Raw genomic sequence first — 16,626 nt, forward strand, 5'->3', positions numbered from 1 at the left:
AATTTCCATGAAACAAAAGAAGGTATTATTTACAGTTTTATTGTGATGTTAATTACTATTTACATCTTGGAATGAAAAATAGAAATGTTAATGATTGGCTTTACTAAGAGGATCACTTGATGCCAATGTGAAAGCCAGGGAGAGAAGGCAATTATGCAAACATCACATGCATCCCAATTTCAGTATGGAAACTTACATTTCAAATCTCAATTCAGGAAAATAACATGGAAAGTTTGTACTACAAAATCTAAACATGAGAAAGATTTAAGAGAAAAAAAAAAAAGCACATTGCATATGTCAGATAATCTAGTCTGATTATCTGAGCTGTGCTAGCTACAGGGAAGCACTTACCCTTGAGTCCAGCTAGAAGTTAGCAGGGTAAGAAGGAACAAACCAGAATAACATAAAGACTAGCAACAAGGCTCAGGAAAGCAGACAGGAGCCCTAACCTAGCAGCTAAATATTTGGGTTCAAGCAAAGAATGAAAAAGAAACTTAAAGAAAATCAAACCAACCAAAAAGAAAACCACTTATAGCTGAAAATTTCTCAAGCAGCTCAATAAACCTCGCTACTTAATATGGGGGAACAAATCATCACAAATTCTCAAAACATCCAACTCATTGTATATGGTGTGATTAACAGTTATTAAATATAAACAGACATTACAAACTAAATATAACCACAAATGATACGTAAAACAAGCACAGACCAATCTTTCATGTTAAAAAAAAGGGTTTCAAGAAAAAAATAGAGAACATTGAGCACGTTTGGGAATTTTCTTTGATACGTCACTAACACAGAACAAAGATTGGTGCTTTCAGACAAGTGACCACTTTTATGAAGCTTAAATATTGCCAAAAGGTGTAGTATGTATTGGCAGCATTATTGACTATGATACTGTGAATGATTTCAACAGTAAACAAGAACAGTTTGGGGTTTTTTCTTTTATAATGCAAACACTGGAGAAAAGCACAGCTTTGTGTAAATGGAGTTTTTCTTTGAAATTGCAGCAAAACAAAAAAAGCAAAACTTTTCACTCTAACAGGTATTGTTCACCCACGTAAAAGGAATTTTAAGTCATACAAAAACTAATGAATAGCAGGATCTATTTTTTCAGTACTTAAATTGCAAATAAAATAAACTCCACCCTGGTTAGGAGCTGTCTGTTTACTTCTAAGTCAAGTGCTGCCATCGAACTGTGGATGAGAATTTGAGTGCTGCTCAAACTTTATATTTACTGAATCAAAAGAGGCGGGAGCCAAATGGAATTTACTATTTCTCCCAAGTTTCCCAAACAGCAAGATATGTGCTTCCCAAGTTTCTGTGCAACAGACAGCTCCATGCCAGGCACAGAGGGCTGGATTTTCTGTGCGTGTGCATGCATGCGCATGAGCCGTCTCGGACTGCTACGACATGGAAGCTGGAACAACAGTTACTCGTCAAATGGCTTAACATTTACTTCTTTGCACATCCTCATTCACCATAGCCTCTAATAAGCACAAAGAAAATAAAAATATGACAGGTATAGAGATAAACGTACAAGAATAAAATGTCTCACAGAAGTCCTTACCTTTCCGCAGGCAAAAATAAAAAAGCAAAACCCAAACCCCAAACCATAACACCCAAGCCAAATACAAAACCAGACCCTTTTAAAAATGCAATACTTGGTACGTTGGGATTTCAAGACTGAAGGAGCTGAGATATGTATTTGTGCATTTAGGACTCCCCATATGCATGCATGACTCACTGTTGCTTGGGATCATTTAACTGCTGTGCCCTATGACTTTTGCAATGAGCGCTGCCATGTATACGTGCTGAAATAGGAAAAATGAGCAGCCTTTCCTGTTGAGATGAAGGTGTATTATGGCATGCTGCCCTTGTCCTCTTGTAGGATGTGCACAAAGACCTGTCGGAGGGATCTAGATCAAAAGGGGGAGGAGGAAGGAAAAGCAAGGACAAAACACAGTAGCCCAGAAGATGCTCAAGTATGAAGCCATCACACTGATGGACTGATGAGCCAACTAGCTCTCTCTCTCCCAGGCTTTGGCACAACACATCCAAGAGGGTTTCTGAGTTCTTGCAGCAAAAAGGGGAGACTGACACTGTGCAACTTACAGAAAAATACATTGTGGATGGAAAGAGGCTGGCGGTGTTATAAAAAGCAAAATGATCCAGATCTGGAGCTGGCATTGGCATCGGAACAAGTGAGAGAAACTGAGGTCAGATCCTGACTCCCTCGAATGCCCTGGAGGGCCCAGGGGGTGAAATCTTGGCTGTTTTCACCAGAAGCAAGGATGAGGGAGCCCTGCCTCCTGGCAAGTGAGTGAGATGCAAAAACAAGGTCAAGCCTGTGGCACGTCTATAGCTCTGAGCACAGTCAGACTGAGTCTGGAGGACCACAAGCAGCACAAGGCTCTGATGGACATGCTGGGCTGTGCAGATGCAGAATTGACTCCTGGGCCCAGTCACTGACTTCCCTGATCTGTGGCAAGGATTAGGACAAGCCAGCTGCCCCTCCTCCACCCCAGGTACTCCCACAAACACAGGGTTTGGCTGTGCAAGCAAATCATACACCCAAGTGTCCACAGCCCTGGGCAATCCCTTTTTCTCCTCAAAATCCTGGCAGATTTTGCTACAGCTGCTATGATGTGCCTTAGAAAGCAACACCTCACCTGACCTTTCATATTGGTCTGGTGAACTGAAAACTCTGTAAACATCAGGAATTTACCCAGCAGAAAAATTCTCCCAGCTTGATGTCTGCAGGGATGGGAGAAGAGTGGAAGGAAAGGTGTTTCCTCAGTTTGATGTTCTCTGCTCTCATCCTACTCTGCAGGGATCATGCTGGGATGAACAGGAGTGCATCCCAGTGCACCAACCCCACAACTAAGAGCAGCCTTCAGCGTCACTTGTTGGGGGAGGGAGCCACAGGCAGAATCCCTCTGTTGCTCCCCCTTGCTATGCTTTGGAGGCTTTTAGCATGTGAAAAAGCAGCAGTAGAAGGACCTGTGCCTGCTACTTCTGAGAACTCTCTGATTAAACATTCTGGGCAGAGGGACATAAATCCCTGGGAATGCTCTCAGGTCAGCACAACTCAGCCAGGCCTAGAGGCTTATGACAGTCAGTAAATGTCCCACTTGCAAGAGGCCAATTCCCACCTCCCATTTTGGCTTTCTGAGGTGTCTTTCCTTCCCAACCCTAGCTCTTTACACCTTGCACTCCCAAAGTCAGTGACTGCAATGAAGAGGCTGAGGATCATTGAAATGAAAACACTGACTATAGGTTACCACACTGCATCACACTACTTTCACTTGCAGCAGCAGCAATGCAAAGCAGAAGGGAGGCCAAAAACACAGAGGCATGTGAAAGACACAAAAAAATTTAAAAGAAGCAAGCAGAGGTTTTCTGCTGTAGCACTGGTCATACAGCTGAATGTCTTGTACTGCTACTTTCTATAAATACTGATATGAAGGAGTTTAACAAATATAAAAGATGGCCAAATGCTATTGATAAGGAAAGCTCAGATTTTCTGAGTTCCTTACAACAATATACTCCATAACTGTTTTACAGAGACTATTTTAAAAAGTTGAAATCTATTTTAATCTGAAGAGTTCTTTAATATTTATCACTTTTCCTTATTTTACTTATATTTAATGACAATAATTCTTAAATTTTGCTGAAACTAGCAAGAACTGCTGTATGTTACATAATAAAGGGGCTGCAGACAATTGAGACCTTCAAGAAAAATGAGTGAAGAGGCATTTGTGTGGTTTATAATCAAATTACATTTGCAAGAGAAAAGAAATTGCTCTAAATTTCAGATGAAGCAAAGTGTGTGTAACTGCATAGGACATGCAGCATAGCTACAGCTTAAAAGATGATTGCTTTAAATTCACATCTAACTGGCCTGCAAAGCAACCTGTTAAAAATACCATATGTTTTCCCACAGTTGAATATTCAACAGGAGACCTCTTTTTGTGTGTGCATTTCATACTTGCAAGATTTGCACCTGTAGTTTTGAGCACATGATGCATTTGACAGACAGCTAATGGTGCTAATGAATTGCTCTGATCTGGATGTGCAATTTATTGTGTGGGGGTAAGACACGTGTCTGTGGAAGGCAAGGTGGGTCTCAGGCTCTCAGATCCCAGTCTCTCTCCTCCATCAAGTATTGCACTTTAAAATACCCATTGACAAGTTCCCCAAAGAATTTTGTTTCTTGGGTTTGGTTCTGTCAAACACACAGGTTAACTGCTTCTGGATCTACTGATGTAAAAAGAAGCTTTATAATAATGAAAAAACATTTTGTTTTGAAATCAGAAACATGTGTATGAATATTGATTTACATCAGTGCAGAAAATTTTTCCATCAAAGACTTTGGCTGTCTAGGAGAACTTATTTACTTACAAAATTGAGAGATTGGAGCGTCTATCTGTGGTACATTTCCTCCTTTAGCATTTAGCTTTTGCACTTGGGTAGGTGGCACAGGTTTGTGAGACTGGCCAGTGGCTCGGTACATGGCTTGGACCCACAGGATTCGGTCCTGCTCATCGTCACTCGCAAAAATCACCGTGTCTCCTTCCTTCACAGCGTTGAAGAATGTTCTGCCACCATCCAAACCTGGCAGGAAAGGACGTGACAATGCAGTTTCACAGACTTTGAGGCCAGCCAGGAGATCTCCCCCAGCTTCCCACCCCACCACTGCTCGGGTGTCTCTTCACCCAGTTCCGTGCTGCTCCCAGCTCAGTCCCCTCCCCTGCACCAAACTCACCTGCAACACAGCCCACAGGTCCCCAGGTAATCCAATTACTAAAACATGCCCCAAAACACTTGGATTAATTGTTTCTCTCACCTACAGCTCCATCTGTGCAAGTTCCATGTGGGCACCACTGGAGCCCAATTAAAAATGGGGTTTGAGTGGGAGGTTCCCCATTAGACTGAAAGCATCAGTGCTCACACTGCAGAAAAAGGTCCTTAGGTGATATCCTTATTTCTATCTTTGCCCTGATTTGGCACCCATCCTCCCATCCCCCTATTATGAGAATTAAGAGAATAAAGGGAATAAAGGGCTTGACAACAACCTACTATAGGTTTTCTCATCTCCTCTGGGGATACCATTACCCAGCATGTCGTCCCACTGAAATAAAAGAAAAATGGTGCTTGTCCACTTGAATAAGGGTCTCAATCACCAACAGGTACCTCCAAGTAGCAGGGGCTTTCTGTCCCAGCCCCTTCCATGCACAGACATCCATCCTAGTGAGAATGGGGCAGGCAAAAATGCTTCCACAACAAAAACAAGCACAGCTGCTAGCCTTTTATTTAGGGAATATAATCTGAATGCACAGGTTAGAATCGTTACTCAATTTGAGCATTCAGCTCACAATAAAATTCCATTGGGATTTAAGTGTCTAATTCACTTGGGGTCCCCAGAAGAGATGAGTTTTTCCCTCCTCTGGCGCAACTCCTAGCTCAGTCCCTTAGATCTATTTATAGCAAAGTCACGCATAGCTAATGGTGAACACAAACATATTTAGAATAATGCGGATCAGAGTTCAGCGGCAGGCAGGGAGAGGAAGAGAGAGGAGTCCCTTTGGGAGCGGTGAGCGCTGCAGCACGGAAGCCGCCACCCGTACCTGGCTGCGGGTCGGTGTAGTCCACAGTGTATCCGTCGAGCTGCAGCAGCTCTTGAGGTTCTGCTTTTTTCTCCCGGTAGCTGCACATAGCAAATGTATATTGACTAACCTGAGGAAAACCACAAACCTAAGATGGCACCGGGTGACCAGCACAAGGCAATCCAAAGCGCTTACAGGGAGTTTGCAGGGATGGGGGGTGGTGAGGCAATTTGGATGCTCGTTACCCATTAGAGACAGACTCAACTTCTTACCAGGCTTTTGTAAAGCCCTCTCCTAGCACACCCTCCTGCAGCACGCACCTAATTCTCCACATCAGTACATACAGCGGTTTAATTTCCTCCAAAAGAGGAAGCTCCACGGCTTAAAACCCTCTATCATTCATTCCCAGACAAGTGCAAGAGTGACACCCTGTCACAAACAATGTGAGCTAAATTGCTAGGTGCCAGTCATATTAAAGCAATCTTAAGATGCCACTGATCTCGGCAGTTGTTGTCATCAGTGCTGTAAATGGCAGCTCTCACTCCTCTGAGGTACCATCTGCATGACACGATACATTCAATGTCAAGCTCTTGACGGAGGCCGACTCAGCTGCGGGGGCTCTGCCGGGCTCCCGGATCGCCTTTAGGAGCCCATCAGGCCGCATCAGACCCTGCGCGGACTCGGCGCGCTGCGATCCGCACGGTCGGCAAGGAGCTCATCCAGCCAGGGGAGGAGAGGATTCTCCGTGCCCCAGGCGAGGAACTCACAGGGAAATTTACTGTCAAATGATTTCAAATGACTTTGTTAAGGTTGTGTCACATCCTGGACGCCTGACGTAATTTTATTTGTCTGGACATTTTCTTGACCTCTGGAGGAAACTTTAAAACTCTGGTGGGTGGCAATGAATTGTGCTTGTCATTTTTTGGAAGTTGGGAGAGATCCTGAAAGATGGGAGCATGGATGGGCTGAGGGGTTTTGCCTTCAAACTCCAGCCACATTGCTCGGCTACAAAGATACATGTAGCACTTATTTTAGTGGCATCTCTCACTAATAAAATGTAATTTATTGAAGTCGGGGGACCCATCTATTGGCACAGCATCTCCCAGACACCACTCGGTTTACTGCTGCCCTCTATGGGCTTCTGCTCGCTGCCAGCCTGCTCCAGCAGCCCTGCCTGCACCAAGCCTTCCTCCAGGAACAGCTCCAAAAGCCACCTAAGAATAAACTCTATCATTAACACATTTGTGGGAGTAAGACTAAAAGCGATGCTTTAAGCATCTTGCATCCTCCTTAAAACTACCAGCACTGACGAAAGATTGACAAGTAGCAGACCAATAGCAGGAGCACACCAGTGCATATTCCCTGTTCTGAACTTTGCATGCCTACCATCGTATGGGCAACACAAAAATTAAAAAGATTAACACGAAGGAATCTAAAAATAACCCAGTGCCCCTCAGCTCAACATTCAGACTCCTGTGGTGCTCATTCAGTCATACTTGCAGTATGCTGCTGCCATCTCCTGGAGAAACTCCGGAATGTGCTTTATTTACAGGAAAATCCTAGAGATCTCATCTGAGCAGTAAGGATTTGATTTCTTTCTCTGCGTTAGACAGCCTGAACTTCAGGGATTGCATGATAAATGCAACTCCTGAAATGAGTCAGTGCTAATCTGTGCTGACATTTATTGAGAATCTTAATACCACTAATGCTTTTTTGCTCTTCCTGTATGGTCTATAGCAACAGGTAATTCATTCAATAGTTCAGCTGTTGTTCTCTGACCCTGAACATGAGGTCTGAATTTTGGCCTCTTCTTCATATACAAGTAATTCCACTCCTCTTTGGACCCAGAAAGTATTCTTCTGCCCTATCAATAAGACAACCATAGCAACACAGTGGCAACATAGGGAAAAGGGCATTTCAGAGCTTGTATTTCTCATGCTAAAGGTTATAAATGACAGGTGTAGACAGTAGGCTTTGGTGGAGCCATCCTGGGACAGAGGTAAAGCAAACTGATCTCTCCTGTTAGAATGCACAGGATTTCCTTGAAAGAACATTAGAAGAGACCTTCAAGAGAAACCTGCAGGTGGGTCTATAACAGGCAGTGAGCCAGGGCTCATCCAGGTTCATGTCCAACTTCTCCACTCACAGAGCTCAGAAGACCAAGCTAAGCAATTGAGCTTGCTGGCAGGAGCAAGCCAAGGATCATGCTGGAGAGAGGACAAAGCTAACGATAGCTTCTGGAAGAGGTGCCAACTGTGCCATGCAGAGTGCCTGCGCCTAAACAACTCAAGCTACTGACTTCAAGGACTGGCAGACCAGCCTGTGTGCCCTATCCTGCTGCCTAGAGCATCTACTGCTTGGGGTCAGAGAGAAGTTGGTGCCATGGCTACCAGTGCAATGTGGCTCCTTCCATTTACAAGCAGTGGTAAAGCCAAATCCAAGAAAATGAGATTCTAGAAAGCTCAGTATGTCACAATTGTGCTTTGCTTCAGAACAACAGTGTGGGGTCAAGAGAAGATTGCACTTGCCTTTCATCAGTCCTCCAAAATATTGTGCTTTACAGAGCCTGCTTTCTGTAAAGCTCAGAACTGGCCAGACAAGTGAAACAGTTAATAGCAGAAATTAATCTTACAGCCTGCTGAGTTCACTCTGAACCATAGCTGAGTATGAGAGCGAGCGAGCAGATGGGATGGGCAAGATGAATGGTTTGAGTAATTGGAAAAAACAGAGATACAGAGAGGAAACTGAAGGAAGACAGAGGAGAAATCTCTGCCCAGTGAGGGACAAATTCTCAAAGCAGCTGGGATTTCATCCAGGCACTCGATGACAGCCAGGAAAGGAGCATCTAAGGAAGCTGAACTGAGAGAAAGTAAAAGAAGGGAACTAATCCAAGGCACCCCTGGCTGGTTTATTACAAAAAGGGGAAAACACTTTGAGAAATAATTTGAGACAAAAGAACATAAGGGAAAAAAAAGGTGGGGGAAAAGACAAAGAAATTCAGGAAAGGGGAAGCAGACAGCAGGAGACAAATGCCAAAGTTCACTATTCCCAGGCTGCTAAATTAAATCTGACTTTCTTGGCACTTGACCATATTCTGTCACCAGCTATATAATCCAACTGATTAATAAATACAGCAGATATGCATTAACCAGTTCTGACTTTGTCCTGGTTTCTCCACCAGATACTCCTGCTCTAGCGAGCACTGCTTTCCCCAGGATCCTGCTCAAACCTGTTAATTGTCATGCCTCACACTCAGAGCTCAGTCATTTGCTCCCCCTTTTTTACTGTTGACACAACACCACCCTACTTGGGTTAAATTCTTTAATGGACCTTTTCTAAATTAACAGCATGCATTTTGTCCCAAGGGAGAGAAACCGTGCGAAGATACTGCCAGCTGTAATACAGCTTTCCACTTTGATGGGAGACTCTTGTCCTCTGGTTGCAGCTGTACGTTGCCTCCCAAGCCCTTTCCTGACACAAATGAGCAGAGGAAATCATCTAGCTTAAAGAAAAAAAAAGTGAAAACAGCAGTTTTCACATCTCAGCATATCCATTCAGCTCTAAAAAACTGCACAAAACAGTCGTCCCAGCTTCTGTCTTCAAGCAGGAGACGTGTGTGCTCCCCTGGGCAGGGCTGTGTGGTGGGAATTCATCCTTTGTGAGTATGGACAGGATATGCAGGACCTACTGCAGACTAGCTGTGGCATCAGTTTAACCAGCAGTTTCCAGATATTTTGTATGTATCATCGCACTCCAGATTTTACAAGAATCACCATCTATGCCCGGTTCTCAGCAAGGGTCTAAGAGAAAACATCATTTAATATGATTATGGGGACCAGCTGTGGTCCCCTTAATCACCTCATTCACCTCAGCTTGAAGACGACAGTCTAGAACTGCTGGTGTACCACACTACAATTCTGCTGAATTATTTTCAATTTCTGGGTGATATTCAGAGTTACTGAACTCTTACTTCATTTCATTTTATCCCAAGTCAGCTGAGTTTTGCTAAAAGCAAGGACTGTCATTATTAGTCTAAATTATACTGAGTTTAGGGAGTCTGTCACTAGAACAATAGATCCAGGCGTAGACACTGCAACTGGTTTTAATCTGCAGAGAGTTGATCAGGTTCCAACAACATTCTGCAAACACCATCAGACACAATCAGCTGAAAACTGCTTCAAGCTACCCAGCAGACATGTCATCCAGGTACCATGGAGTGTTACTTCCCATATGCTGCCAGAGCACTGAAATGGGGTTATGATAAGAGATGAACAGATTCAGTCTGAAATCTCAGTGTAATTAATTCACTTGCCCTTAAAAATCATTGTAAGAAATTTCCTATTGCAAAGCCAGCAAACCCACCATAACCAACCATGGTGTTATTGCCAGTACAGCACATCAGACCTTGCAAAGAATTAATACAAGCTCTGCCAGCTATCAAAAATCCCAGCTTTTGCATGAGGGTCTAATTGGCAAACTGGCTGAAATTTGTGTGCTGTGCTCAAGCAGCTGATACAGCAACTTAGGAAACACTTACAACATCTGAAATGGATGTACATTTTCTTTCCTAACCAGTCACAGAGAACTTTGCCCTAAATAGATTAATTGCTTTTGCTTACCACTGCCACTGGCATTACTGCTGCCTTTACGAAGCATTTTCCTCGCTTGTGATGCTGCGGACCATTTCCATCCAAGCTCAGGGCCATATTCTGCCATCATTTTCACACTGCATATCTCAGGATTTAAAATTAGGCAAGTAACGAGTCTCTGCCATGTAATTTACATCTAATCAGTATTCTGCTCTTCTGCTGCTCATCTCAAAGGGTGTCTATGAGAAGGGTGGGCAGTGTACTGAGAGGACTGCAATTCATTCGGAAGAGCAAACTAACCCCTCTTAATGCACAGATCAGTGCTGGAGGAGCACACACCCTTGCTCTGCCAGCCATGCCATAACCCTTCCCCAAGAGGCTGAGCCAAGTCCACCCAGCAAGGCAGGTGCTGGTGAGTAGAGGCTCAGGTCTAGAAATGACACAAAGGAACTGCTCACAGCCACTACACCCAAACAAATCACTTCACTCCTGTATAACCCTTGCAGTTACACAGACACAGAAGGTGCGAGGGATTATTCCACCCAAATTACAAGGAAGTTATTGCTCCTTTCCCCTTCTCTCCAGGGCTTACACAAGCCAAGTAGCAGTGGAAACGCTCCCAGCAGAGCTGCTTTTTCTCCATACGTGCGCAAAGCCTCCGTTTTTGGCGGCAAGGCTTCACTGACACAAAAGAGACAAACTGCCATCAACACCTTCCTCCTTGGTGCCACCCATGCAGTTTGGCACTTTTGTGCCTTGTTTAAATAGTTATGAAGAGTTTGAGTATTTATTACCACGAATTTCTTAACCACTGGTACCAGAATACAGAGTGGTACCACCCAATGGCACTGAAGGAATCAAGGCTGTGTCCATCTGAAATGGGGAAAGAGGGAGAGAGCACAAGACCATGAGGGGCAGGTTATTCTGCAAGCAACAGGAGAGGAGACAGAGCTGCAAGAGAAGATGCTACAGGTAAGGGACAGAGACAAGGGATCAGAAAGGAAATATTTTCCTATTCCTCCAAACAGCCTTGCCCTCCTGGCAGGGTCAGGGACTGACCAGACCACTATATGTCAAATGGACTTTATGCTTTGGGCTCTATCTCTCAACTCTGTTGAAAGTAGGAGCCTGGTGTGGATGAAGCTCCTGAAAGAGGGGCTGCTCTTTGTCCACTCTCTGTAACAAGAGCCAGCTCACCTTCCTGCAGGGGTTATTTTCTGCCTGTGGCTTAGCAGAGTTCAGAGCATCCTGGACATCAACACCTTTACTGCCAATCCCTGTTCGTATCAGCACCCATCCTTTGCATTGCATGAAAAGCAAATGACAAACATACGGACAGCAAAGTATTTTTATTCCATCTTTATTGCCTGCTGACATGTTCAATATGCTCAAACTACATCTGAGGGACTGCATAGAGAGTGTTTCTTGTTTATATTTGATGTACGGCAGAACACTTTACATTGCACCAAATGTTGAGCAAACGGTAACATAACAGAGAAGCTGCAGTGGCAGCTGGAATTTCTGAGGTGGGCTACAGAGACTCTCTGGGGGCAAAAGTCTGCTCATCTTATTCAAATGAATTGCTTTTCTGGCCAAATCCTGCTCTGATATGCCAACTGACGAATACAGACCTAGTAACATGAGAAAACATGGAATAACTCTGAGAGCTTCAATTCCACAGCAAGCTGAAGAATATATAGCAGCTAAAAACCAGAGTAGCAACTGCAATCACACTGAATGGCCAGAAGGCTCTGAGAGACAAGTCCAAAGCTGCAAACCCTTGTGCAGAAGAGTATCAATAGAATTATTTATAGGAGAAATTTGGTTGGGAAAACGGACTCTCTGCTTTGGAGCATCCCTCTTCACAGGGAAAAAAAGAACTGAGAACTTGGTCTACAAGGACTGAATTGTCTTTCAGGGAAAAGCAATACCAGCTGCACTACAGGTGATCATGGACTGCCACAGCACTTCTGACTTCATTTCAGAACATTATAAAGGAAACATACAGAGAAAAGCAATCCTTCAATATCTGCCAAAGAACAGGGTCAGTATAAAATGTTCCCAAAAGGGAAAGGAGGATAGAGGCATGTCTTGTGGCTGCTCTACACTACCTCCCCCCTCTCTGTGGCCATTTTGACCCCATATGGAGTACAAAATCTGCTGATCATACTTGCTTATGGGACTAGGTACTCAATGAGTCTCTCCAAATAGTCTCCTACTTACATAGGTCCCACACATCTTAAATCTCCTCTACTTCCCAAGGATGGATTTCCTTATCTGCCCCATAGTTTCTTGCTATGGAAGCTAGCCATGATGGCTAAAAGGGCATTGAATACAAATAAACTTCCTACTGAGACAGCTGAACTTGGAGCAATAATTAACAAAAAACAAAGGAACCAGCTTACAGCAGGTGATTTAGGACAGGGAAATCAGGTGTCTAAGCTGGAAGAGGGACTGCTTGGACTCCTTACCAGCACAGGACAGCACACAAACAAGTGTGCTCCAAATGTGGAGTGTGGTGCACCTGGTTCATACCACGTCTGTTTTTACACTTTGCCCCTCTACAGCAGACCTGCCATCTGCTTCATCAGCAGAAGGGTTTTATCCTCTGACCTGATCAGTTTGGATCTCCGGTGTCACAAGATCTCAGTTGGATTCCACGTTATTCCATCAGAGCATCTCTGTGTTGCTTTCATAGAAAACCCTGAACAAAGGTTTTATTCCTCACATTTGGAGACAACACACCAAGAGAGTCCAGAGAGGAGGGAAAGAGAGAGAGAGATGGACCCAAGAGGACTCTGTGACTTCCTCAGGTTGGTGTGAAGATGGATCACTCACACTGGGGCCACACACTTCTGTGGCCAGTGCAGTGGTTTCACCTGCCCTTGGAAGGTGAGGGAAGACCTAACACACAAAGTACTGAGCAGAACCTTTCTAGGTTACAGAGGACATCTGCCTGTTTCCTTGTTTCCTCTTTCCATTCTTAAAAGTGGTCAACTGTACACGTCTAACGACTGGGAGGGCAAAAAGTGAAAAAAAAAAAAAAGGGAAAGAGGAAGACACTGCAAAAGGATGACTGCAAAATGATCAGTGAGAGCTGTAGACAATGAGAAGCAGTAATAAATGTGAAGGCAATATAGATGTCAAGAATGATTTGATGCTGATTCTGACATAGTCAGTGATAAAACTTCTGTAGATTCAAATGGGTTCCAAATTAAACCTGGAGGTTCAAAAGGGAGCCCAAGAACCTCCAACCAAGACAGACTGAGCTTCCTCCTCGCCTCATTAATTCCTCATTAAAATTGATTCTATATTTTATCAAGCATTCAAGTACATCTGGAAACTCAAGGCTAGAGTCTGCAACTGGGATATCCTTGAGAACACCCATATATTTAGAAAAGAATCCATGATTAACAGACACCCTGCACAGAACCACAGCTCAGCATCAATCACATGGCACTGAAAATGGCCAGAGGACAGACTCAAGTACTTCATGTTGTGATTTAAGATCACTTCTAGCTACATCTGTTACCTGGACCAGGACAAAGAATCGTTTCTTCCATCTCTTCCAAACATTTTTACCAATGGCCCATAAATACCTAGGAGAAAAGAACAGGTGAATTCAGTACCCAAATGTTAATCTGTTGTTCTCTTGCTTTTCAGTATATTTTGTTTACACTTAGAATTGTTTACACTTAGAAACAGAAGTTAATGCACAAGAAGGAGCAATTACAAGACTCTCAAGCTCAGCATCACTCATGAATGGGTTTATTTCTAGCCTGAACAGATTACCTGCAAAGAAAGTGGCAAAAAAATCCTACAGAGCCTTAATGTTACACAGTATTAATTCTCTCTTTCCTTTTGTCTTTCACAACGTGCTCAGAATTCAAAGCTCTTTAGTGCCAGTGAATAGCTACAACATGGTTGGATGGGTGAAGAATGCATTTGCAACAGAAGAATTAAGGGAGAGAAACCCCAAATCTGCTTTAGCCTTCATAAAACCATTTTGCTGAGGGGAGATGTCAGACAGACACTTGTACATCAAACCCAGCACACAGGATCTTAATATCCACTGGACTGACTAAACCAGGGCACTTCACTAAGCAGCTCCAAGATGAAATCCGAGAAATTGCTTGGCTACAGATAATTCAAGTAAACTGAATAATTTTGGAGAAGTGAATTTACTGTTTTCTACAAAGAAAGAATTAGCTTTTAAAATTAATGTCAAAATAAGCATTTAATCTCTGTGATGAATTGGCCACTGTGACACTATAAAACAAACACTGGCAAAACTAGTGGCAGCACCAGGCTAATAATAAACATAAGGATGTTATTCAGCATTAATATGTTTTATGTATCATTATAATTACTTTAGTTCTGGCTAAATAAAGAGAAAAAAGATTTAATTTTTGGTTATGCAAGGGGTTCCTTATGCCAGAAGAGATCTAACATACTCTTAGTGAATGTTTAAATCACAAAACTCCAAGTCATGCTGATGTGGGCTTTGAGTCCTTGGCTAGTCCAAGAAGAAGGCAATAAGTGTCCTTTTGGATATTGCTGCTAACATCAACAGAAAGATAATCTCAGTTCTGGTAGCAAGAGGTATAAACCAAAGAGTTTTAAGCAATATCATGTAAATCAATTGTTAGTTGAAGAAACCTAGAAAACAGCCCTAATATAAGCTGAGATCCAGGAAATAAACAGGACAGGGGATCTGTCCTCTCTGGCCTTGGTGCCTGTGATCGTGGTGAAAAAAATTAAACTTCACACAAGACTACTGGCTCTGATCTCATCAGCAGAGAAAAGAGGAGGAGGAATTAGAAAAGATGAGTGATCTAAATCACCTAATAATGGATGGAATTTAACAAAATGCTATGAAAATAAAAGTGAAACAAAGTCACTTTTACAGCACTAAAACCAGACTGGAGAGTTATTTCCAACATCGACCTTCCTGAACAGTTTCAAATTTTTGTCACATCCTCAGCTCTGAAGAGCAATCAGAGCCTTGCCAATGGCCTTAGCTAGATCTTCCCAAGGATGTTCTAATTTGTAACTGTATGAAGGTAGAAGTGGTCAGGGATCCCTCTGGTCCCAGATCTTCTGACACTCCCTCCTGCAGGGGAAAGGTCCCTTTTAAACTTCCCCATTATTAGTCTTACTCCAGGCAATTGTGGAATTTATTTAATTGTGGTGTGTATCTCAGTATAAATAATGCTGGTCACACTGGGGTTCATTTCAAGTAGAAAGTGGACTGTGATTTTCGTTTTCAGAAATCAATACAGGGAGACACAGAATAACTTAAAAAAAATTATATTATTCTCAGTAAGAGAGTTGGGCAGTTCATCTATCATTTCTCACAGAAAAAAACATAATTTCCTATGAGGAAAACTGTTTAAAATTTAAAGTGTTTGGCTCATATGCATTAAAAAAGACTATGCTAAGAATATGGAAAGTGAACTATAAATGGCTGAACTAATGCCATTTTTATATGTATCTTCTGCTTCACCTCCTGTGAACTTGAGAAAAAGAGTTTCTCTTTGAGAATCTTAAAAAGCAAAATTTCCTAATGCACACTCAAAACAAAATGACTTTAGATTGAGACAAATGTTTACCCAGAGTGCTTCATGTTTTGAGGCTTATCCATTCGCACAGCAAGCTTGATCTTCAGGTCTTGATCAGGGCAGTTTTTGGAAACAGTCATTTTGTGCCACTCTGACTGCTTTGGGCTATTAGGAGTAGGGTGGAGAACGACCTGTAAGAATTAAAACAAACACAATGTTAAAGGGAAAATTATCCACAAAATGGGGTTTAATGTGGAACAAAAATACATCATGACCTAGTTTTGTCCTAGAAGTCAGTCTGGATAGGCCTATTCACATCAATGAGGATGGCTTTTTATTGCTTTTTTAAAGTACAGCTTATTATTTTGAGATTAGATCATATATTCTTTGGGTCCTCAGTCAGCTCACATGGCTGTGCAGACAGAGCTGCATGATCAGTTCCTATCATTTCAGGATGGTACATCTGACTGAGCTATGACAGCAGATAAAATCTGCATCCCATGTCATGACATGAGTGGCTGCAGGACTCTGCTTCCATTTCATGCAGCAGGAAATGCTGGGAGGATCTCCAGCTGGAGCACATCCGTGCAACACCAGTGACCGCAGATGAACACCAATGGCTCAAAGAAACTGAAAGCTCCAAGAGGTGAACAGTCTTTCCTGATCACAGCTGTGCTTTTCTCACTCATTCATTACCACTACAAAGCAGAGCAGCTCCCTGGAGAGTCAGATACAGAGTATTCCCCTAGGACAACACCACATCCACCATCTTCTCCTGGTGTTTCCATATGTTTCCTCGGAGGTGGCCTAATCCCCTTCCTCCTACACCTGCTCCCCTTCTGATGCTTTCACTCAGAGATGACTTTG

General features: G+C 43.0%; 1 protein-coding gene across 4 annotated transcripts in view; it reads right to left on the bottom strand.

Moving 5' to 3' along the window:
- The window catches only part of CADPS (calcium dependent secretion activator), a 206,374-nt gene that overhangs the window by 92,371 nt on the left and 97,377 nt on the right, over positions 1 to 16,626 (bottom strand). For all 4 annotated transcript variants that reach the window (XM_059856711.1, XM_059856710.1, XM_059856714.1 and 1 more), the window contains exons 8-11: positions 15,811 to 15,950; positions 13,731 to 13,797; positions 5,631 to 5,739; positions 4,405 to 4,617 (exon numbers count right to left, since the gene is read on the bottom strand). In XM_059856711.1, the coding sequence (XP_059712694.1) occupies positions 4,405 to 4,617; positions 5,631 to 5,739; positions 13,731 to 13,797; positions 15,811 to 15,950 (529 nt within the window). The remainder of the gene's footprint in view (positions 1 to 4,404; positions 4,618 to 5,630; positions 5,740 to 13,730; positions 13,798 to 15,810; positions 15,951 to 16,626) is intronic.

Source organism: Haemorhous mexicanus, chromosome 11 (genome assembly GCF_027477595.1).
Source record: "Haemorhous mexicanus isolate bHaeMex1 chromosome 11, bHaeMex1.pri, whole genome shotgun sequence".
In the NCBI taxonomy this organism is placed as follows: domain Eukaryota; kingdom Metazoa; phylum Chordata; class Aves; order Passeriformes; family Fringillidae; genus Haemorhous; species Haemorhous mexicanus.